At 44.8% G+C, this 25,565-nt stretch overlaps 1 protein-coding gene across 15 annotated transcripts in view; it reads left to right on the top strand.

The window, feature by feature from the left end:
* LOC309665353 (small ribosomal subunit protein uS3m) overlaps nucleotides 1-25,565 on the top strand; it is a 182,265-nt gene that overhangs the window by 116,460 nt on the left and 40,240 nt on the right. Inside the window, exon 6 of one of the 15 annotated variants that reach the window (XM_082471569.1) lies at nucleotides 2,645-7,864. The exons of 7 other annotated variants lie outside the window; for them this stretch is intronic. In XM_082471569.1, coding sequence (XP_082327695.1) covers nucleotides 2,645-3,047 — 403 coding nt within the window. In that variant the 3' untranslated portion in view covers nucleotides 3,048-7,864. Of the gene's footprint in view, nucleotides 1-2,644; nucleotides 7,865-9,807; nucleotides 10,113-13,004; nucleotides 13,036-20,367; nucleotides 20,414-22,302; nucleotides 22,322-25,565 lie in introns of those variants that run through there. 7 more of the 15 variants (XM_082471580.1, XM_082471581.1, XM_082471574.1 and 4 more) reach the window with 7 other exon arrangements.

The raw sequence follows: 25,565 nt of genomic DNA on the forward strand, positions 1-25,565 counted from the left end.
TGTTGTGGAGCACAGGCTCTAGGCACATGGGCTGCAGTAGTTGTGGCACGCAGGCTTCAGTAGTTGTGGCACGTGGGCTCAGTAGTTGTGGCTCACGGGCTCTAGAGCACAGGCTCAGTAGTTGTGGCGCACGGGCTTAGTTGCTCCGTGGCATGTGGGATCTTCCCGGACCAGGGCTCGAACCCATGTCCCCTGCGTTGGCAGGCGGATTCTTAGCCACTGTGCCACCAGGGGAGTCCCAGAGTAGTCGTGTTTTGAGTACCCAAATGGAACGAATCCCAAAATGTTGAGAACAGTGTGGTTGTTACAGCTGCTCTTCTGTGAGGATTTATCTGATATCTCTTATCTACCATGCTGTGAGGTATTCTCACAACTCTACAATTCCAGTATTATTTCCCATTTTACAGTTGAGAAAACTGAGCCTCAGAAGCTTTGCCCAGTATCACAGAGCTTATAGGAGGTACATAGAATCCATGTCTGTCTCACCATCTGTACTTTGTATAGTTACCTCTTATTTGAATGGAATTTTGGTTTGTTTTGTTTCTTTAGCTTTTGAAACTTGTATTGCTCACCCCTGTCTTGATGTGCCTGGAGAGAAAAACGTTTAAGTATTTCAGCCCAAAATAGAGTGACTAAGGAGCAGGAAGAAGTCATGGTTTCTTCCAAGCCAGACAAGAAATTCTGCAAGAGTGTGAGCATCTCAGCTACTCTTGGCCCCCGGTTGTTTTCTTTGAGGGTGGGCTAATCAGGAAGCATTGTTTTAGGGGAACATAAACTTTGTAATTGGGGTTTGTAGGGCTACCTTAAGGCTCCTGAATTCTGAGGAACTATGTGAAGGCCAATTCAGAATGAATGGAATTATGCTCATAATCCCCATGAATATCTAACACAGTGCTAGAAATAATGGCTGACTCAGTAACACAAGAAAAATGAAAGACAAATATTGAAGAGAGAGTACAAAATATTTTAATACTTCCAGATAATATGATTGTCTATATGAAATATTTAAGAGAATCAAGTAAAGATTAATTACCCAAATAAGAGATTTCAGAGGGTGGTTGGTTACGATATAAATATTTGAAGATCAAAAGCTTTTCCAATGCTGCCCTTATCTGCAAGGGGTAGCATTTTTAAAAAGTACTTTATTCACAATAGTAAGAAAAATATAAACTACCTTGGATTAAACTTAAGATTTACAGAAGGATATGAAATGAATAATTTAATGAATAGAGAATGATATCATAATCTGGGATTTTAAAAAGTCAATCCTGCAAAATAGGCCAGATAGTAAATGTTTTTCAGCTTTGCAAGCCATATGGTCTATGTCAGAAAGGCTCAATTTTACCCTTATAGCACAGAAGCAGTACCAGAGATGACACACACGCGAATGAGTGTGGCTGTGTTCCAATAAAACTTTATTTACTCAAACAGTCTGAGGGCCAATTTGGCGCATGGGACAAAGTCTGCCAACCAAATGATTGTCTCTTTTTCTCTAGCATAAAATAACTACAGTGAGTATTCTGCTACTTCTAAACTATTTCCTCTTGAAATATTTCCTGAGGATAAATTCTTGGAATTTGGAATAGCAGGCCAAGGAGAATAAAATATACTTATGGTTTTGCTCACTTATTACCACACTGATCCCAAAATGCCTGCCAGAAATTGCAGTGCAACCAGTCTTAGTGAGGGTAAGCATTTCACACTAATATCACCAATATTAGAGAAATCTTTGTAACATTAAGTTAATCTGTTTAAAATAGAGTTTCTGCAATAATTATTGAGGGGAAACTTTCTTTTTTCTTTTTATATTTTTCAGAATTACTAGGTTATATACTTGGCACCCTTAGCCACTGAAACTGAAGTGGAAGCATTTTAAAGAGCAAATGTGCTTCGGCGTTCCCATTGATATATTCGGTATTATCTATTTTGGGACCCTTTAACCTCAAATATTTTCGTTCTTGTGCTATTTAAAGATGATCTTTTTATGTTTCCTTTAAAGGATTTCCTTTGAAGATGTTAATTTAGCCAAGATGGAGCGTGTATAGTTGAGCTGCTATGAAGTTTATGAACATAATTGAAATCAGGATTCCCTGAGCAATGTTTCCTGGCAATTTCCAGTGCACTTGGTAGATATTTTAGAGCACAGCCCTTTCTAGCCATTCTCAGCCCTCCTCTAGTCCTCTGATGTGAAAGCCCTGCTCCCAACAGAGACTAGAAGAAAGAGCTGAGATGCAGTGATAAGGAGACCAAGCATGTAGGAATCACCTGTCATCACTGGGCTGTTTATAGCAGTTATGTTTAATAAGAAGAATACTTTGTCTCAGACTTAATTTTAAATGTAATTACTTGCATTTTATATTGATGTTAATCCTTAGGGAATGAGGAATAGATTTCATTTTTCACCTGTGTCGAATGAATGGGCACCTGGAAAAGGACCATCACAGACATACAGTTGCAAAGTGACTCAAAGTGAGGGTTGAGCTGCCCCAAACAGTTCACGTTTTGTGGAAACAAAAGCAAGCAGGAGTTCCAGCTTTAGGATGACCACAGCACATCTCCCCTGTGTAGTGCCCGCAGGAAGCTCAATTTCCCTCAACAGCTGATGGGCTACGGTTGTAAATGTCATTTCTACAATCCCTTTCAGCAGAGACCCCTGGGAGGGCACCCAGCCAGAGGGGCGTCCCCCATGGCCTCCAGCCCGGTTACTGCGAACACCTGAGAGGACCCAGCTCTTCCCCAGCCCGGTGATGGGCAGTCGGTTACTGAGAGCCCGTTCACAGCGAGGACACTGGGGCGCGGACACAAGTGCAGTCACTCTGCCCAAAGCACACTGGACAGGTCCGCCCTGGGCCCGGAGCATCACACCCCCAGCACCAGCCCGCGAGCCAGCAGCTGCGTGCGCTGGGGGTTCCCGGTCCCCAGCCCTGCGTCCAGACCGCACGACATCCCCCCCGTCTCCTGATCTTTCTAGCACAGCCCTTCTTGCTTCTAGCCTTCTTGGAGCCCAAAAGCCACACGATCTGTTTTGTTTTTTCTTTTTTTCCTGAATTGTGCTTTATTTATCTATTTTATTTTTGGGATTTTTGAATTTTATTTATTTTGTTTATACAGCAGGTTCTTATTAGTTATCCATTTTATACCTATTAGCGTATCCATGTCAATCCCAACCTCCCAGTTCATCCCACCACGACCACCCCCGCCGCTTTTCCCCCTTGGTGAATTGTGCTTTAAAAAGAGCAAATAAATGGCCTCTCGTGAGGGGCTGCAGTATCCACCTCACGGCGTGGCCGGTGGGCACTGTCCTTGGATGTGTGCGACAGCACTTTTGGTATTCAAGGCATTTTGACTCAGACCTCCGTTCTCAGTCCTGTCTCTCGGGGTAGGGTTTCCTGTGCTCATCTCGCCTTCAGTGTTCCGTCCCATCGCTGTGAATGCTTCCGTGCGGGCCCACACAGTACAGTCAGAGACCTCCAGTGGCTGAAAAGATTCGCTGCTGGCCGCTGTGTGACCACACATAACGCATGGCAGCCCTCCCCCGTCCAGGGGCTCCGTCCAGGGCATCCTCTCCTCCCGTGGCGGAGGCCCACTGCTCTGGGGAGGCCGCCCAGACCTTCAGGCCCAGGTCGTGTCTGTGTGGCCGGGAGCTGAGAGGCACCAGCACCTCAGACGGCCAGGTCCAGCTATTTGGAAGCCCCCTGGCCTGAGAGTAGCCACCTGACCCTGCATCCAGGGAGTGATTTGCCCCCAACCCACCCATGATTTGGATGGAGACCCAGTGTTTTGACCTTGACACTTTTCACTGGATGTCGGGGTCTGGAGGTGGGCAGGTCCATCCCCGGCCCTTGGGCTGCTCACAGAGGCCTGGCCCGGGCCCCTCTGATCTATAGTGAGGTCACTCAGTGGGTGTCCACCCTGGCCACATGGGAAAACTTCCCAGGAGGTTTTAAAACGCTTATGAGCAAGCCACAGGCCCAGCCGCTTCTGCTGTCGTCGTCCTGGCACAGGGCATCGGCACTTTCAGGCCTCCCAAGTTCTGTGCTGGGCAGTAGGGGCTGAAAACCACCGAGATACCAGCAGATCTCCATCTGCATTAAGGCCTAGCCTGGGCTGCAAACTGGGTCGTAAGAATAGCGCTGTCCCACTGGCTTGTGGCTTCCATCTCATGAGTGACACACATCCTCCCGAATTGTGCATCTCTTGATGAATGCTCCCCACAGATGGTCCTTTGAGGCTACTTTTCACTTCCTCCTACTTTGTGTCTGGGCAGCCTGTCCCTGTCGGACTCTGCATCGCTTGAGACCAGGGGCTGTGCATCATTCAACCTGACAACGCTCCATCCCTGGAGCCAGGTACCCAGGGTAGGTAGTGGCTGGATCAAGGAAGGAATGAGGGTGCCTGGGGGGAGGCAGAGGGCATCATTGGCAACGGGCGTGGATGTTCAATACTGCCCTCGTGGGGGTCACGGGGAGAGTGCTTCTGGGCGTCTGACCCCAGGAAAGTGTGGGCAAAGGCCAGATCTGGCTCTCTTCTTCCTGTCTGAGCAGGACCAGACTCAGACCCCTGCCCCAGAAGGGCCGGGCCAAACCAGGAAGGGGCCGGCCCAGGTGTGGAGCAGCTAGGAAAGCAGCTCCTGTGTGGGGTTCCCACGCTAGCTACCACCACTGTCAGGGAAGAGGCAGAGGACGTGTGCTGTTGTTCCCTCCACAGGACTCGTGACAATCACAACTGCAAACAGCTGTGTCTAGCTTTTAAAAAGTTGTTTCTACTTTCCTGGTTCATTTTGGGGGTAAATATTAAAAGAAACTAAAGATAATGTCCAAATATCATAGGGCCAAATAGTGCCGATGACACAAAAACAAATAAATGGAATTCCATGTAGAAAAAAACACATAATCACCTATGAAATGTGTTTTTGGTTGAAGGTGCATTCTCTCTGCTTTCCTTAGCCTCATTTCATTATATTAAATTTTTTTTTTTTTTTTTTACTTCTGTACATTTTCCACTATAATAGTTGTGGATTTTCCATCTGCCAACATCTGTATCACTTCCCTGCTCTGCCGTTTCTTACAGCCCTGTGCCAGGGAAAGAATATTTAAACCCAATGCTGAGCTTCTTTCTGTCAGCCAGCGGATTTTACAGGAAAATCTTGAGCTCGGATGCCCTCATATTTTAAACTGCACTGACAGCCAGATTGTGGCTAAGACTCGAGGAAGCACTGGTTCCTCTGGGGGGGCCCCTTATTCCTTGCGGAGGGGTCTCTTTCCCCGACCAGCTCTGTTCACCTTTTCTTCTCTTGCAAGGCTATCTTTTCCAAGCCCTTTTCTTCCCCCACCTCCCCCCTCTCACTGTTCTCCCCATCCCTACCTTCCCTCGTCTTCTCCTACTTTTGTTTTTATTTCTTCTCTCTCCACTTCCATTCGGTACCATTTTTAACCCTATAAATAAAAACTTTTTACCCTAGTTTTATTCTTTGTCGTTTACATCTGCTCCATTTTTTCCCGTAAATTTCAATGAAAAGAAACTTCCCCGAGGCTAACTTTCAGTGGCTGCCACATTCGCTGTCGTGAGACCAGAGCCCATCAACTCCCTCGTAAGTGGCCGGTGAGCAGAGCCCACCCGTGCCGGCGCCCTGCTCCACGCTCGGGGCTGGGACTCTTTCTCTGTCCACTCACTAGGGCTCTCTCCCCTGCTCCATGCTGGGGACAGGAGAAGTTTGTGTTGAGTACATAGTTCCAGTATCAGAGACCACCCAAAGCTAAAGAAACAATTAGCATGTCTCTCATCATCTCACCTGAGGGGTAGATAATCTCTGCCCTCCTGGATTTTTCCAAGAGAAAAAGAGAACTGCTCCAATAATGAAAAGCAGGAGCTTTGTTGCTGGAGATCTTGTGTTAATGCATCCTACTGCTGTTCGTGTGTGCAGGGGAGAAGCAGATTGCACTGTTTCTACCCGCCTTCCATCCCTCGCAGAGACCCTGCTTCTGGGAGGTCTGTCAGCCTGCTGCTTAGCTGACTGGACCAAAGAGGCAGGAAGGAGGAGAGATCCCTGCCCAGAACCTAAGATCAAAAGTCTTGCTTTGAAGTCTGCCTTTAGTCACTGTGTTCCTAGGCAAGCAACGAAGCACCCTGACCTTGCAGGCCTCGGTTTCTGAAGCCACAATGACCTCAAAATGTGAAGATTTTATAGTACATATATATTTAATGTGAGACTATATATTTATATAACACACAGAGTGTATGGCTTAGTAAGAAGAAATTCAATAAGAATGTAGATGTTAATGAATTGCAACTTTATGAAAACAACAAAAAATTCTTTGAAAATGATGAAGTCACGTTGTAGAATGATTGGTGCAGTTAATTCCTCATGGCTGTCCCTTTCAAATGTTCTGATTAAGACATGATGCAGGGCTTCCCTGGTGGCGCAGTGGTTAAGAATCCGCCTGCCAATGCAGGGGACACGGGTTCAAGCCCTGGTCTGGGAAGATCCACATGCCATGGAGCAACTAAGCCCGTGTGCCACAACTACTGAGCCTGCGCTCTAGAGCCTGTGAGCCACAACTACTGAGCTGGCATGCCACAACTACTGAAGCCCACGCACCTAGAGCCCGTGCTCTGCAACAAGAGAAGCCACCGCAATGAGAAGCTCGTGCACCACAACCAAGAGTAGCCCCCGCTCGCCACAACTAGAGAAAGCCTGTGCGCAGCAACGAAGACCCAACACAGCCAAAAATAAATAAATAAAATAAATAAGTTTAAAAAAATAAATAAAAAGAACTAGGCTAAGCTTGATATAGTTCACTGTGAATTGTGTAATCGATTGGTTTACCACCCATGATATTGTTTAACACTACGTATATAACCCAAACTTAAAAAAAAAAAAAAAAAGACTTGATGCAATTCTGAGGTTAACCCCAAATCCTACTTAGCTGGCTTCAATAGTAGAGATGATTTCCTCTTGACACTTGGTTATGCTTCTGCCTATACTTCTTCTATGTACTGCCTCTGTTTTAGCAAAATATTAGTTCTTTTCTTTACAATGACTTCTGGGTTAATTACTGTTGAATTCTTGGTTTTAATCTGCATTTACTCAAAGTTCCCACATGACTATGTTTTCACTGAAGATACTTCTCCAGCTCTAGCTGTCACTGTTCCCAAGTTGTGATCATACAGAGCCAAGCAACACTACAACTGATGGGGAATCCCCCTTCCCCCAAGTGCACCCCACAGATACCCACAGCCCTGCTCCTGCATCAGGACACCTGCAGCGGCAGGAGGGGTGCATGGAGATCCCAGGTTTCGGCAGGAAGAGAATAATCTCCTTATTCAGTGACCTCTGAAAGCAAGATTTCTCTTACTTAGAAGATATACCATGTATGCTTCCTTCCCGGGTTTATCAACTGTTTCTCTGGGCTCAGTAAAAGCCCCTGGTGTGTGCTTTTCAACAGTAATCAGAGAACAAAGAAAGAGCCCTCTGAAATTGAAAATATGATAGTGAAGTGAAAAACCGTGTAGCATGATAGAAAATAACAGAAGGTAGAAAAGAAAAAGGAAATTAGAAGTGGGGAAATGACAAGAAAACCAGAAGATTATCTGGGAGTTAGCAACATTCAATCAACTAAACCTCCAGAGACAAAAAATGGAGAAAATGATAATGAAAAGGAAAATAAAAGTTTTATTTATTTGGTGAAACTATACCAAATAAATGATGCAGGAAAAATTCCCAGAATTAAAGGACACACATGACCGGATTTACAGGCTCACCAACACCGCATACAATTGCATAGTGTGTAAAATTTCAGAGTACTAGGAAAAGAGAAGCTCCTTAAAAACTTCCAAAGAGGGAGAAATTAAAAAAAAAACAAAACAGATCACGTGAGAATGATTAAGAAACAGAGACACTTCAGAATTCTCAACAGCAACACTGGGAAGTAGAAGAATATGGAATGATGCCTTCAGAATTCTGAGGAAAATTATTTTTCAAGTTAGAATTCTCTACCCAGCCAAATTATCTATTATTATATGCAAGGACCCCATATTTTTACCTCCCTTGCATCCTCTAAAATAAACTACAGATGTGCTTCATCAAAAAGTAGGAGTAAATAAATTTAAAAAGAAAAAAGGAAGACATAGGGTCAGTGGTGTGCTGCTAAGTCAGATCCTTACACTACCCTACCCCCAACAAAAGGTCTTGATTTGTAGCATGTGCCAGTTTCAGTGGTATAAATACTTCCAAAACTGTTGCCAATGATTGTGGCTCAAAAAACTCCCCAATATTTAGCAACCAGCATTGGAGGGTCATACGAGGGGCTCCAACACAGCACTGCATAGAGCCAGGAAGGAGGATTCCAACATGAGAACATCCTGCTTGACAGCTAGGCAACAGCTAAAACGTTCTAGTCTCTGATGCTCTCGACTTCTTGTGTTACCAAACTCAGGTTCTGCTGCTCGTAGCTCAAGAATCTAATACTGAGAGACAAGTGTTGGGAAAAAGGAAAGATAGCTTTATTGAGGAAGCTGGCAATTCTAGGGGCAAAGGTGGACTCAAGTCCCAAAGAACCAACTTCCCATTGCCGATCAGGGGACAAGAGTTTTTTTTTTTATACAGCAGGTTCTTATTAGTTATCTATTTTATACATATTAGTGTATACATGTCAATCCCAATTCATCCCACCACCACCACCCCCCACCTCAGTGCTTTCCCCCCTTGTTGTCCATACATTTGCTCTCTACATCTGTGTCTATTTCTGCCTTGGAAATCGGTTCATCTGTACCATGTTTCTAGATTCCACATATATGCATTAATACACGATATTTGTTTTTCTCTTCCTGACTTACCTCACTCTGTGTGACAGTCCCTAGGTCCATCCACATCTCTAAGAATGACCCAATTTCGTTCCCTTTTATGGCTGAGTAATATTCCATTGTATATATGTACCACATCTTCTTTATCCATTCGTCTGTCGATGGGCATTTAGGTTGCTTCCATGACCTGGCTACTGTAAATAGTGCTGCAGTGAACATTGGGGTGCATGTGTCTTTTTGAATTATGGTTTTCTCTGGTTATATGCCCAGTAGTGTGATTGCTGGGTCATATGCTAACTCTATTTTTAGTTTTTTAAGGAACCTCCATACTGTTCTCCATAGTGGCTGTATCAATTTACTTTCCCACCAACAGTGCAAGAGGGTACCCTTTTCTCCACACCCTCTCCAGCATTTGTTGTTTATAGATCTTCTGATGATGCCCATTCTAGCCTGTGTGAGGTGATATCTCGTTGTAGTTTTCATTTGCATTTCTCTAATAATTAGTGATGTTGAGCAGCTTCTCATGTGCCTCTTGGCCATCTGTATGTCTTCTCTGGAGAAATGTCTATTTAGGTCTTCTTCCCATTTTTTGCAGTTAGCTTTTTCCCTCTGGTGGGGGTTTTAGTATCTGCAAAACAACTCGGGAATGTGCATCAGACACTGTTATCTCTGTCCTTCAGGGAGAAACTAAAGATTCTGTGAGCTCTATTGTCCTAATCATTAACTGATTGATCTTGCTCTTTTGTGGCTCAGGGTAGGCCTGGGAGACTATAGCTTTTCTACAGACAAGAGACCAGGGATATAGGAGGGCTTTTGTACCTGGGAGGACCCCACAGGATCCCACTTGGTTTCACTTGGAATCCATTTTGGTTTTTTCCCTTGAGGCCCATTGACTCCACATTTGGATTTGGATTTGTTCATGACTTTTTAATGCAGAATCTTGTATACCTGATGGAAAACTGCCTTTCTTTTATCTTTCCCTGGGTGCCTTTATTCTATTTCCAGATTCTTCCAACCCATCAAGCCCACGATCTATTCCACAAGTGTCCTGTGTTCCTGGAGACCACCTTTCAGGAGCCATTGCTCCTTCTGGGCTCCTACTTCCTGGAACCAGTCTCCTCTAATGCCACTTTGGGATGTATCTTCAAGGGGCTTCCAGAAAAAGTATTGAGTCCTTAAATATTTAAAAGGTTTTATTCTACCCTCACATTTGACTGATGGCTTCTCTTAGTATAAAATTTGAAATGAATTTTCCTCAGAAATTTGAAAGCATTATTCACTGCCTTCTAACATTAAAAACTGATATTGAAAAGTCTGATGCCAGTAATATTCTTGTTTATTTATGTCACTGTTTTTATTTTTCTGGAAGATTTTACCAGTTTTTCTTCATTCCTGGTGTTCTGAAATTTCAGCATAGAGTGTTAATGGGCTTTAAATAAGTTAAAACATGAGAAGTACTGGAAACGGTCCTTGGAACATAGTAAATGTCCAATAAATAGGTGTTATAGTTGGTAGTGGTGGTGATGATAGTGATGATAATGGTGGTGATAGTGGTGGAGGTAATGGTGGCAGTAATGGTGGTGATGGTGGTGGTGGTGATGGTAATGATGGTGATGATGGTGGTGATCGTGGTGGTGATGATGGTGGTAGAGGTGATGGTGGTGATGATGGTGGTGGTGGTAATGATGGTGATGGACAAGGGAATAGATTAATTAATTTTGTGTTCTACTTGCCAAAATATTCCTTGACTTTATCTGCCAACACTTTTATTGAATTATATTCTTTGGCAACATATTATTTTTAATTTCCAAGAATATTTCTTATTCTCTGTTTTTTCCTTGTCTCTAGCATCCTGCCTTTGCCTTATGGATTCAGTCCTGGGAGGCTCTGTGGTTGTTGGTAATTCTTTTCTCTTTCCCTGAATAACCTCTGTTCATATTGTCTATCAGATTCATGCTTCAGATTTTCCTCAAGGGTCTGTTCACATCTAAGAACCAGAGAGACTCAGAAACCCCGTGTATGCGAGCTGCACTTGTCAACTGGCAAGTCCACTTCAGGTGGAGTGACTTAGAGGGTTAAGTAAATACCAAAATGAGCAGGGCTTTGCTTTAGAATGTCAATCTCCATAGCAGCTGCTCCAGCTCTGCACAGAAGGTGTTCAATTTATTTAGAAAATGATCCTTTGACTGGCCAGTGTCGAGGGGGTATGCACCTGGTAGGGGAAGGGGCCACGTCCACCCTTCTGCCCCTGGGCCTGCATCAGCTCCCCTCCTTGAGCGGTAGTCTTCCTGCCTCCCACTCCTCTGCTTCTCTAGGGCTCTGCTTGCCGGGTCAGCACCTTCACCTTCCTGCTGCAACCACCCTGGTCTCAGCCCGAGCTGGATTCCTCCACCCCACTGCACCAGGCAGCACTCCTTCAGCAGTTTCCATCTTGCGGAAATGTACTAGAGTTTCCCCATTGATGGTAACCCACCCCCATCTGGTCTCCTCTTTCCCTCACCCCCTCTTAAAGAGACAGAGGGAGACAGGTGGTGACGGTGGGTGCTCAGTCCACCATCCTGGGTCAGATCCCTCAAAGGGATGTCAAAGGCCGTTTGGACTGGCGGGCTCTTCTGCCTTACAAACATTTTTCAATGGTTGCTGCCTTGATGCGTGAGGTCTACCACAATTTGACTGGCTGCTCAAAACCCTGTCTCTCCTCAGTGCACTGGCTCATAGTCACTTGATCTGCATGACCTTACACTCATGAGGTGATAGCCCAAACCCAGCTGACCCTGGAATTCCCTGCTGACAACCTTTTCCTCATTGTCCAAAGTCTTTTCTTTTTATAGGAGTATAATTGCTTTACAATGTTGTGTTAGTTTCTACTGTACAATGAAGTGAATCAGCTACACATATACATATATGCCCTCCCTCTTGGACCTCCCTCCCCCTCCATCCCACCCATCTAGGTCATCACAGAACACGGAGCTGAGCTCCCCGTACTATACAGCGAGTTCCCACTAGCTATCTATTTCACACGTGGTAGTGTATTTATGTCAGACCTAACCTCCCTTTATCCTAGAGTTTGAGGCTCATCATAACCTGGCACCAGTATGTGTCCAGGCTAACTCTCTTCAATTGTCCCCTGAGTGTCCTACATGTACTATGTATGTAGGACACTATTCCAGCCCATGCCGTGTAGGGAAAGCCTTCCTTAGTTCCTTCTTGGCTGGTTCCTAACATCCCTGATGCCAGTTCCCACTGCCAGGGAGAGCTGGCCAGTTCCTCCTCTAAGCTGTTGTAGATGTTTCTAGGCACCTGCAGAGTAGCACTTACCTTATTTCCTTGTCATCTTCTAGCTACTCGTCCTTTTCCCCAACTATACATAGCATCCGAGAATAAAGAAATTACCAAAGAAAGTGTTTTCAGCACCTGATTATGATGCATCGCACTGTGGCCTCTACCTGAGATGATCCTCAATCCACCGTGTGCCCCCCACTCTGAGCGTTGGCCCATTACTCTCCGTCATATTCAAGACCATGTGGCTGAGGCCAAGCCTCCAGCTGAGGCCAAAGCCATTCGAGCCAGTGCAGACACTTCCCGGCTTCAGAAATTCTTTCAAGTGGGGGGACAGGTGATGGTCCACCAGGGATATTCGGCCAAGGCAGCTGCTCATCAGAAGTACACTGGGCTCCTAGGTTCCTGGTTGGCACAGTCACTCAGACTGCCCCTTCCCAGAGCACAGGCAAGATGGCTAGATGGCTCTGGAGGCTGCCACTTCCCTCACCAGGTACCACTCTGGTCCTGGACTCTGTCTCAGCTTCATGTTTGCCACCAGCTGAGCTTGATTAAGGGCGTGTGGTTCATCTCGTTTGGTTTCCAAATCTTCTGTAGTCAATTCGTATAATAAATTGTATTCAGTAGGTCCAAGCAGGTATTTAAAAAGTCCAGTCTGGTCTCCTCTCAGGCTGTGTTCTCTCCGGCTTGGTCTGAATTTGGCTTGAGAAAGGGGACGGGGTCAACGTCTTGCCTTTGTACCCACTGTTTCGGAATGAACGTTCACAGACGGAAGCCCTAACCCTCCATGTGACTGTATTTGGATATAGGGCCTTTAGAGAGGCAATCAATGTTAAATGAGACCATAAAGATGGGCCTTGACCCAGTAGGACTGTTGTCATTATTAGACGAAGAAGAGACACCAGGGCTCTCTCTACCCACAGAGGAAAGACCGTGTGAAGATACAGCAAGAAGACGGCCATCTACAAGCCAAAGAGAGAGGTCTCAGGAGGAACCAACACTACCAGCACTTTGGTCTTAGACTTGCCTCCAGGACTGTGAGAGAATTGTTGTCTAAGACACCTGGTCTGTGGTATCTAGTCATGGCAGCCCAAGCAAACTAAGACACCCACCTTGCCCTTCTCCTCTTTCTCCCCTGTTTCTCACTCTTTTATTTATTTATTTATTTATTTATTTTTGGCTGTGTTGGGTCTTCGTTTCTGTGCGAGGGCTTTCTCCACTTGCGGCAAGTGGGGGCCACTCTTCATTGCGGTGCGCGGGCCTCTCACTATCGCGGCCTCTCTTGTTGCGGAGCACAGGCTCCAGACGCGCAGGCTCAGTAATTGTGGCTCACGGGCCTAGTTGCTCCGCAGCATGTGGGATCTTCCCAGACCAGGGCTCGAACCCGTGTCGCCTGCATTAGCAGGCAGATTCTCAACCACTGCGCCACCAGGGAAGCCCTGTTTCTGACTCTTGCCTCAGGTGTCTCCATGGAGGAGTTAGTGGAGGAGAAGAGACAAAGATTGAAAGGTCTTACTTAGTGACACAGTTGAGGCTTGGGCCCTTTGACCATGATGATGGCCGTGTGTCATCTCCCAAGAGGGATTTTTGTGGATTCCTCAGAACCCTCCACCACAAGGGGTGCTAACCAGCTATTTCCTGAGATGGGACATGATCTCACCTCTGGCTCCAGGCCGTCCATATTCACATGTTTGCTCTGTGGAGCCACCTTGACTCTGTAAAGACTTTATCAGTCAGGATGGGCTAGGTTAGCTGCATAACAAACCCCAACATCTCCGTGGTTTTCTTGTTCCTGCTTGCTCCTTGACACTTGCGGGTTGCCTGGGGGCTTTGTTCTGTGTCTTCCACAGGCCAGGTCCCAGGCTGAAAGAGCAGCCAACAACAACTCCTTGACAGCCATCACAACAGAGAAAGAGGCAAATTGTCCACTGGCCCTTAAAACTTCTACCTGGAAGTGACCCACATTATTTATGCTCACGTTTTAATAGCCAAAGCAAGCCACTTGGCCACATCCAACCTCAATGGTATGGGGGCAGTGCAACCTCCCTGGTGCCCAGAAAGAGAAAAGAAGGTAAATATCCACCCTCTTTGGTCAGCTCCCTGTCAAAATGATCAACCCTGACTCTACATCTCACCCACGGAAACACACCTTCACCCCGCCATCCATGGGAATGTACCGTTCTCCAACTACAATCTTCTCTTCAATGCTCCAGCCAATCTCTCACCTTTAGATGTTTCCAGGTGTTTAGATCAGGTATGAAATCTTAATTGCTTTCAATTCCTGGGGTCACCCGTTCAGCTCTCCCAGTGACTTGAGCTACCTACCCCTCACTCAGATGGCCGTTTGGAAGAGTGAAGAAATACCCCCATTTTTTCCGTGGAGGGAGACAAAATGTACAACACACCAATAATTCTCTCCAAAATAATTTCTCCTGACTTTCCTATCTATCCTGGAAGAAGATGGTGAGCTAAGACTCTTAAAACAGGTCACACAATACACAGTGTTTTATCTACTGTTTTCAGCCTCCAGGGATCTGTCTCTATCTGGATGCCAAGGCAACAGGGAAAGTTTCCCTTAAAATCCTGTTATACACAGACTCTCAGAGAGAAGGGATTGGAGTCCCTAACTCATCTCTTCCAGGAGGTTTCTAGAATCTTTGGAAATATTTGAATCTTTGAATACTATTATCACCCCCATAAGCAAATTCCAGGCTTAATGTTAACAGTCCTCTTCCCTAAGTAAGTAACATGCAAACAGGCATACATATAGGCATGAGTGAAAAACCTTGCTAAGCAGACAGCTGACCCACCACATGGATTTTAGAAAGATTGCTCAGCTGGTAATTTGGAAGCTGGACTGATAGGAGAAAATCTGGATGCAAAGGTACGAAAAGAAGATTGCAGTTACCCTGGCCAGAAAGTGTGGAGTCTGAATAAGATGGAAATAATGGAAACAGAGAAGCTCCAGAGAGACAATGAAATGGACAGAATTTATTGATTTTTCTCCTGTTAAGTAAAAACTGCAACTTTGTAAAAACATGTGGGTAAAGGCTAGAAGGTGATACCCAAGATACAAAAGCCATCATGTTGAGCGTTGATGGAGTTCTGAGCCCTCCCACCCCAAGAAGTCTTTTAGGTTTTCAGAGAACAAACAAGTCAGGAATGTCTTCCAGGGGTTAAGGAAAAGAATCCATTTAAAGGAAGCAAAAGGCATCCATAGACTCTGATAGCAGAGCTAAGCAGTTTGCAATTCTTGGCTAATATATCTGGTTCCAAGTTTTCTGGCCCTTAAAGCCAAAGTAGACCCCAGGTTACGCAGATTTAAATTTTTGACAACAGAAAACAGATGTCTCCAATTATAGAGACTAAATATTTCCTGGAATGGAACTCACCCAGGGATTTATTACTACTTGTAGTAAGCAATACATTCCACCATGGTTTTACAAGAAATATCATTGAACTTCTTAGTACAAAATTCCATATGGGCAGAGGATGTGCCCGTGAACTCAGCTCAACGGCTCTTTCATGAGAAAGTCAGCTGTGTGAATTCCGACACTCAGAGCCCAGATGTGCAGGCAGGTACTATGTTCGTTAACCCAGGTCTGCGAAATTCAGCATCAGAGACCAGCTCCTGCCCAGACGGGAAAGGCCCAAGTCTGACCAGGGCATTTTCTTTAGTCATCATGTTAAGAAGTTTGGGCTTTTCTTCAATGAGACAGAGTGCCACTGAACCATTTTAATTAGAGGAAAGAGGGTTGGATTTATGTTTTAGGAGGGTCTCTGGTTGAATTATCCATTGTGAATTAGGGTAAGAGGGAGAAAACCCAGTTAGGCAGTTCTTTTAAAGAAGAAGTAAGACATAATGAGAATAGTCTGAGCTAAGGCACAGGGTTGGGATGGAGAAGAGTGGATGGTTTTGAGGAGGATCTAGGAAATAAAATCAACAGAACAAAACTAGTGACATTGGATAAGTTGATGACAGAGTCCAAGTAGACAAACAAGACTAATTAGTCTAGCCTAGACTGCTGCGTGGAGTGTTGCCTAAAATGAATACAGACCGTGTGAGCAGTGTGCACATACGGAGCGAGGGTACGTAGTTTGTCCAACGAGGTAGCCAGGAAACGTGAAGATGCCTCAGGGACTCGGATTCAGTAAAGAGACTGGGCCGGAAGTAAACTTTGGGTTGCACATGATCGGTAGGGGAGGGATGCAACTTTGAGAGTTGATGAGATGATCCCGGGTGAGTGTGAGGAGTGAGGACAATCATGGTGGGGGACCAGCCTGGGGCGATGGAGTAAGAGGCAGCAGGGGACTGACCAGAAAAGCAGGCATCGGCCCAAGTGGGGCTGGTGTCCCAGGCATCCAGCAGATTCGCGTGTCCACCGACGGTTCAAATGAGAACTGACAGTTGGTGGTGTGTCCTCACCTGGTACAGATGCCCACTGGGTTTCTGATCTGCCTGGTGGGAGACAGCTGGTGCTGCACCTGCATTAACCAGGTCTTTAGGACTTCCACCAGGGCTGCCTCTTCCCCAGCCACATGCTCCAGAATTGGATGGCCTTGGGCACAGCTCCTCCAAAATACTGCTTCTCTCAACCTGCCAGGACCATCTTTCCATTTTTCCAAATACTAATTCCACTGTAGGAGAAAGAAAATATAAGCGGAGAAGCAGAGAGTTATATTAATTGATCAGTTCTTTGAAGTGGCTCATTAAAAATATGGATGACTTTATTTTTAAATGATTTAGTTTCAAAACAAAACTACGTTGATGCCAAAAATCTTCAAAATTTGAAATGAGAAATAAGATAGTATTCTAAGACTCAAGGACCAAGTTTTGCTTTTCTATTTGCAAGTTTTCTATAATAATACACACTAAAAATATACAAAGAAAAATAACTATTAAAAAAACACTTCATCCACCAACCCTCACCCTTTTTATTTAATTAGGACCAACATTGTGGATTTTCTAAAAGTCATAAATTATTTTGATATTTTTTAGTAATGCAATAGCCACATGTTTAATATGAGTAAAATATGACTAAAAAAATTTATGTGTTGCTCTTGGAAAAAGTTGAATTTTCTACTTGTATCTAATATAAACCAGTCCATCTTTTTAAATAAGATTCCAAAAAGGTCATATTTAACTGCTCAAAATTATATATCATAAATAGAAGTTAGTAATTATATCATTTGTCTTAAAAATATTTCAGGTCATAATAGCTCTGTTTAAAACGGGATTAGAATCAAGCAAAGCCAGCTAATCTTCAAGCATTTTAAGATGGTGTATAAAAAGCAAAATTCAGCTCTTTCCATCTGGCGTGCAGGCCTGCAGTACTGCTCAGGAAATCCGCACGCCAGGGGTCTGCAGTCCTGGCTATTAAGAATTCTTGGGTGTCATGATCCTGGAATGTTCACACATTTTAAAAATCAGCCTCTCCAAATGTTCAATCTAAGAAAGGACTGATGACTTATGGGTTATTTGGTAAGACACGTAAAAGAAAAATGATTTTGAAAATGGAAGAATAGAGGGATTAATATAGTTTTTTCTAAATAAAAAGAGTATTTTAATTAGATTATTCAATCCCCCAGATTATGGTGGCTTGGAGCACATGAACGATAAGAGGAATGCCCTTATCTAAACTTCAATAATCAGAAAACTCGGATAAGCAGACATTTCAGTGGTATCTGCAATTACTATTTAAGGAAAGGAGGAAGGAAATGAACATTTGTTAAAATTCTACTGTGTACCAGAAACCTGTCTGGTTGCTCGTTCAATTCTTAGAACAACTTTACACGGCAGGGGTTATTATTCCACTTTACAAATGAAAAACAGCACACAGAGGGTTAAAATAAATTGTCCATACTAACTAGAATACTTTAGTTACCTAAAATAACTAATTATATTGCCAATATGTATAATTGACAAATAACGAATATATAATTAATTAACAAACAGTACTATATGTAGTTAAATATGGTACATACAGTTCAGTTACTAACGTATAGCTATACTATAATTATGTAAGATATATACTCATATAAGAATTAGATAAGTAATTGCATATCTAATTACATTCACAATAAATAGAACTGTGAGAGAAGTTAAAGATCATCTGGTCCAACTTCTTTTTTTAACAGTCACTCTACAAACATTACTCAGTGTCCGCCACCTGACAGGTGTTTCTGGGCACAAAATAGTGAGATCCTCGTAGAAACCTACTGGGTGTCTGACAACAGCACTTGTTGGGAGGATATGGAACACCCCCCAGAATGCTGGTGCAACCGTCTGAAAAGCAGTTTTCATCGCCTTCTTTGGATACCTTATGACACAGCCCTCCTCATCAGAGGCACACACAGCTGAGACCAAAAATTCCAGGCACGTGGGTCACTGGAACTCTGATCTCCAACCATAGTAGAGTTGCTTCTAAAAGTTCAGTGCTGGAAAGAACCCGAATGCCCAAGTAAAATGGGTAAATAAAAAGTGGCATATCTGTGCCAAGGCATACGCTGCAGCCGTGAAGATGTGTGAACCACATGAATGACGTGGTACATTCATCCACAAAAGAAAACAGAGCAAAAGACCCCAGAAACACAGGTATACAAATGGGAGGGTTTATTCACATACGGTTCAGAAATAAGCTAAACTGAACTGCTAGGGATACATATTTAGAGAGTAAGCTACAAAGAAAAGCAAGAGGCTGGGGATCCCCAAATCAGGGTGGTGGTCCCACAGGCAGGGCAGTCACGTGATAACTGTTGCTTAAACTGAATTGTGTGTTGTGTTTCACAATAAAGGGTTGACAAAATACTAACCCACCCCACTCAAATACATATACATTTGATATATATGTACAGATTTATACATATATACATACTTCATATACATGTATTCAATATTTGCTTGTGAATATAGGTATTATATATGATTTTTTTTTTTTTTTTTGGCTGCATTGGGTCTTTGTTGCTGCATGCAGGTTTTCTCCAGTTGTGGAGAAGAGGGGCTATTCTTCATTGTGGTGTGTGAGCTTCTCATTGTGGTGGCTTCTCTTATTGTGGAGCACAGGCGCTAGGCTCATGGGCTTCAGTAGTTGTGGCTCGCAGGCTCAGTAGTTGTGGCTCGAGGGCTCTAGAGCGCAGGCTCAGTAGCTGTGGGTCACGGGCTTCGTTGCTCCGCGGCATGTGGGATCTTCCCGGACCAGGGCTCGAACCCGTGTTCCCTGCATTGGCAGGCGGATTCTTAACCACTGTGCCACCAGGGAAGTCCCCATGATTTTTTTAAATGTCTGTTTTTTGACTTCAATTCTTAGCAAAATTTCCACAATGAACAATTAATACTGCAGTGAACTGAGAAGTTCACTCTACAAAGGTAGGAAAATGGGCCTGCCTTGGACTTGCGAGATGGTTATAGCTCAGGTTGGGCCGTTGGAGGGGCAGAGAGGTGGGGCAGAGCAGCGTTCCAGGGGGGGATTTACGGCTTTGCCTGGACTAATAACATGTGCGAGCGACTTGCTCCAGGCCCAGGGCTCGCCTTTGTGTGCTGTGTTAGCTGAGGAATGCTCCTGTGTTTTGACAACCATGAGGGCCCAGCGGGTGGAGGGGTCGCAGGACAGAGCCCCTCTGTGTGCCTGCCAGGCACCGGGAGGCCCTTCTCACTGCTCCCCTTTTCTGACTCTTTGGAATCCCTTCAGGACGGTGCCTGGACCTAAAAGCAGGCTCCTTCCAGCTCTAAAACCCTGGGACTCCTTTTCTGCTCAGAGGGAAGGCAATGGCCTGTGCTGGGCCTCAAAGTACACGTATTATTTCCTACACGGCCCGCAGGTTGCAGACGGCTTTCCTCCCTCCTCCCCTCTCGCATGGGGCCACTTCAGCCTCTTCCCAGCCCCAAATGGGAGGCAGGACCTCGAAGCCCCGTGCAGCTCAGCTGCTTTTTGAACTCCCCTACCCAAGCGACTGCTCTGGGCAATGGCTCCGTCTCCACATGGCGGGCCCCGGGATCGCAAGGAGCTGTTCCAGCCTAGCTGAAAGAGGCCACCTACAGCAAACGCCTGGCACTCCCGGCCAGCCTGCGACACTAAGGGGCAGTCCCAGATGATGAGGTTAGAATACAGGACGCCCAGACCCCAACTATCCTCCGCGATGCACATGCACACGCATTTCTAAGCTTGCCAGAGACCAAGCTGCTGCCTCTGGAGGCGTTTTGGTTTGAATTTTGAAGCATGTGAGTTGTTCAGCAATCATTTCTCAAAGTATGCCAGTAATGACTTTAATAAAATTGTCATTATTTAGCCACAGATTTCGTAGTGGGGCCCAGCAGTGAAAGCACGCCGAGCAATGGTCTCTCTTAAAGGCACATCCTCGTGCATCAACTGCCCAAAAGAAACAAATCCATATACCTTTTCAAGACTGTCATTTATTTTTATAAAGTAAGCATAAAAAGCCGAGACCATTGCATTCTTCTGCCAAAGTCTGTTGCCTTTAACTGTTTTAAATACTTTGGGAAGTTAAATCTTTAATCAAAGTGGTTTCTTTGCTCTCTGAAAAGAGCAGAGGAATTAGGAGAACAGGCTCTAATGTGTAAGCAAGAGCCAGCCCTCTGCCCAGAAACCTTCTGACAGGCAGGACCCTGCACAAGTGGAGGGAAGAGCAGAGGAGCAGGAACCTGGCTGAACGGAGGCCAGGAGGCCAGGAGGCCAGGAGGCCAGGAGCTAGGGCACTCCCTGCTGAGAGCTGTCATCTCCAAGACACGGTTCAAAAGCAGGTGAGAGGAGCATTTATAGTTCTCTCTTAAAAAAAAAACAAGCTAACAAAGTTGAACCCAAGTTAAATTAACGAATTTCAAGGGAACGTTGCTCCCACACCAGTTAATCTGATGGTACCGGTCAGTGGTCTCTGATGTGCTGACACTGGCACGCAACACATCTTTTAACTAAGATATTGTAACTCAAAAAGTCTTAAATGTTAGTCTGCTGTGTGAAGAACTTTGCATTCGATGAGTCTCAGTCCTTCTTCCTCCAAACGGACAGTTTGGATCAGATGTGGACGGAACCAGAGGAAGACATCATCCTACCCTCCTTCCCTAGAATCAGACCCTGTGTTCATCAGCTCAGGTCACCATAACAGTTCATCACAGATGGGGTGGCCTAAACAACAGACATTGATTTCTCACCATGCTGGAGGCTGGAAGTCCAAGGTCAAGGTGCCGGCAGATTCAGCTCCTGGCAAAAGCCCTCTTCCTGGCTGGCGTACGCCATGTTCACCGTGTGTCCTCACATGGCAAAGAGAGAGAGCTCTGGTGTCTCTTCCTCTTCTTATAAGCACACCCATCCCATCACAGGGGCCCCATCCTCATGACCTCACCTAACTCTAATCCCTTCCCAAAGGCCCTACCTTCTAATGCCATCACATTCAGGGTTAGGGCTTCGACATGTGAATGTGGGAGGCACAAACATTCAGCCCATAACTGACCCTGGGCATGGCTGCCCAGGCACCCCACCCTCAAGACTCCACCCCACCTGTGTCCCCGAGTGCTCTCCTGGCTCAGTTGGTTCTGTGAGGGACAGAATGCCTTACCTGGCCCAGCAGGTAGTTTCTCCATCCAGGACTTAGTGTTTTGTATCACAGCCACCAGTTCATGTCCAGTCTTCTCCACTATAATCAAGAGGAACCCTGCCACCCACTAGGTCCCCAGGACCCTCAGAGAGCTGACTCCACTCACCAAGCCCCAACCTCATGGCCCACGCTGGTCCAGAGCCTTCTCACTGTTTCTGTGAGTTCCTGGATGCAATTCCTCATGCCCTGACCACACATATGCTCTCTCTTCTGACCTCGCAAGTCCCTAAGAGCAAAGTGGTGCTCGACACTGCTTTCCCCACAGTGTGTCCTGTACATTTGCAGACGACACTGCAGTTTACCTCAGAGCCATCTACCTCTGACCACCTCCACTCCGCTTTGCCCCCTTCCTCTCTAAGTATCTCCTCCCACTTGGAAAAAATTGTTCTTCTCTAGTGCAGAGCAGTTCTGCCAATAGTCAGGTTTCTGGGTGTCCCAACTATGACCCTAAACAAGTTCACCCAGGAATTTTCTCCTAAAGACTAAGTGTCTCCCTATGAAGGACTCTCAGATCATCTGCTAAGAGAATAAAAGATGTTTTCATCGTATGCGTAAACTTTAGACTTGCTCCATCTTACCTCTTCTATACTTTTTCTATTTTGCCACTTTTAGATGAAGAATCATAAATATGAGAGTTGTGTGTCATGTGGAAAAGTGGAATGGCCAGATCCCTGAAGGGCTGAACTCAAGACCAGCCAGCCAACCACTGTTAACCCATAGGACCTTGGGAACATTCAGGCACAGAAATGACCAGCTCACCCTGCCAAGGGTTAGGACTAGTTTACAAGGGTGCCAAGCAGGCCCTTTGTCCCTTGGGGCTAAATCCCAGATTAGAAACAGATCAAGGGCAGCCAGCCCCTCAGCCCCTTCTCCCTAGGCCATCACATTGCATTGTGCCTCTCTAGCATGGGTGCAAATAGACAAGGATATGGAAAAGAGTCAGCTCCCTGTCCCCCGGGGCCTGACTAAGATACCACCACTACCCAGCCCATGCTCAGGGCCTGCCAGGAACCCAAGAGTGGGAAATCCATCAATGTATTACTATACTAGCCACATGGGAGGAAAGAATATGAAAAACAGAGCGTGGCCTGGTGAGACTACATCATGGCAAGGAGAAGGGACGCAGGAGGGCCAATAAGACCCAGGCTCACCTCCTGTTCTAGATAAGACCTTTTTTTCCCACCACTATAAACTCTAATTTCACTTCTCTCCAGAATGTACTTGTCCATGAGCCCAAACCCAAAAGTGGAATCGTGGCCAATTCTCTCACCTTGTGAGAGAGGCTAGGTACCTCTCTACTGCCTTCTAAATAGTCTCCCAAACACCACCCATGACCACACAGGCATCCTTAGTGACAGCCCTGACCACAGACTTGTTCAGCTTGGAGGGAGCCACAGCCTCACACTGTAGGGCTCCCTGGAGGGCCGCAAGGCTTGCCCCAAAGGCAAACCATGCAGGTGTCCCACTTCCACAAAGATCCAGGAAGTCTAGAAGGAGATCTGTGAATAAAGCCAGGGTCATTCTTCAGAGAAGAAAAAGCAAAGGGCCAGAAAATGACAGGGCTTGCCAGAAGCTGAGCAGCTGAGAAAAGGCAGAGCCAGAATTCAACCTCATGTGTTCAAAGACTATTCCATGAGTAATATTAAAATATATATTATTAAGAAAAAAATATATCTTATTAGCAACAAAAAAATGAAATACTTAGGTATAGATCTAACAAAAATGTACAAGATCTAAGTCAGGAAAACAACAAAATTCTGATTAAAAAAATTCAAAGAATATCTGAATAGATGGAGAGATATTCCATGATCATGGATAGGAAGACATGATATTGTCAAGATGTCAGTTCTTCCCAACTTGATCTGTAGATTCATTGTAGTTCCAATAAAAAAAAACAGCAGTTATTTTGTCAGTGTTGACAAATTGATTCTAAAGTTTACATGGAAAGGCAAAACACGCAGAATAACCAACACAATTGATGAAGGAAAACAAAGTCTCAGGACTGACATCACTCAACTTCAAGATTTACTCTAGAGCTGCAGTTATCGAGACAGCATGTTATTGGTGAGAGAATGGACAAATAAGTGGAACAGGATAGAAAGCATGAAAATAGACCCATGTAAATATAGTTAGCTGATCTCAGACAAAGGAGCAAAGGCAATTCAATGGAGAAAGGATATTCTTTTCAACAAACAGTGCTGGAACAACCGGACATCCATGTTAAAACAAACAGACAAACAAACAAAACTAGACACAACGTTACACCCTTCACAAAAATTAACTTGAAATGGATCATAGACCTAAATGTAAAACCAAAAACCATAAAACTCCTGGAAGCTAACATAGAAGAAAATCTAGATGACCTTGGATTTGGCAATGACTTTTTCGACATGACACCAAAGATATGACACCATGAAAGAAAAAACGAATAAGTTATACTTCATTAAAATTTAAAACTTGTGCTGTGTGAAAGATGTTGTTAAAAGAATGAAAAGACAAGCCACAGATGGTGAGAAAATATTTGCAAAACATGTATCTGATAAAGGACTGATAACTAAAGTATACAAGTAACTCCGAAAACTCAGCAATAAGAAAACAACAACCCAGGGCTTCCCTGGTGGCGCAGTGGTTGAGAATCCGCCTGCCAATGCAGGGGACACGGGTTCGAGCCCTGGTCTGGGAGGATCCCACATGCCGCAGAGCAGCTAGATCCGTGAGCCGCAATTGCTGAGCCTGTGCGTCTGGAGCCTGTGCTCCGCAACAAGAGAGGCCGCAATAGTGAGAGGCTCGCACACCGCGATGAAGAGTGGCCCCCAATTGCCGCAACTAGAGAAAGCCCTCACACAGAAACGAAGACCCAACACAGCCAAAAATAAATAAATAAGTAAATAAATTAAAAAAAAAAAAATCGCATCATTTAAAAAAAAAAAAAAAAAACAACAACCCAATTGAAAATGGGCAGAAGATCTGAACAGATATCTCACCGAAGAAGATTTATAAATGATTAATTAGCATATAAAGATGCTCAACATCATGTATCAGTAGGGAATTGCAAATTAAAACAATGAGATACCACTATACATCTACTGGAACGGCCAAAATCTGAAACACCAACACCAACAGCTGGTGAGGATGTGGAGCGACAGGAACTCTCTTTCGTCACTGGAGGGAAAGTAAAATGCTGCAGTCACCTTGGAGGGCAGTTTGGCAGCATATGATCCAGCAGTCACGCTCCTAGGTGTTTACCCAAATAAGTTGAAAACTTACATGGAAACAAAAACTTGCACGCAGTTGTTCATAGCATAATTGCCAAAACTTGGAAGCACCCTCTGTGTCCTTCAGTCGGTGAATAGATCAATAAACTGTGGTACAACCAGACAATGGAATATTATTCAGCACTAAAAATAAATGAGCTACCAAGCCATGAAAATATAAGGAAGCACCTTGAATGCATAGCACTAAGTGAAAGAAGCCAGTGCGAAAAGGCTACATAGTGTCTGATTCCAACTATATGACATCCCGGAAAAGGTGAAACTATGGAGAAAAGGAAGTGAAAAGATCAGGGGTTGCCTGGGGTTGGAGAGAGGGAGGGATGAATAGAAGGAGGACAGGGGATTTTTAGAGCAGTGAAGATACTCTGTACAGTACTGTAATAATGGATACACGTCATTATACATTTGTCCAGACCCATAGAATGTACTAAGCATAGTCTGAACTATAATGTGAACTGTGGACTTGAGTTAATAATAATGTATCAGTGCTGGTTCATCAATTGTCACAAATATACCACACCAATGCAAGATGTTAATAATAGGGGAAAGGGCAGAGGAGGGTTGGAGGTGAGGGGGAAGGGAAGTATACAAGAACTCCGTACT

The sequence above is a fragment of the Balaenoptera physalus genome, assembly GCF_965194825.1.
Source record: "Balaenoptera physalus genome assembly, chromosome: 8".
NCBI lineage: Eukaryota > Metazoa > Chordata > Mammalia > Artiodactyla > Balaenopteridae > Balaenoptera > Balaenoptera physalus.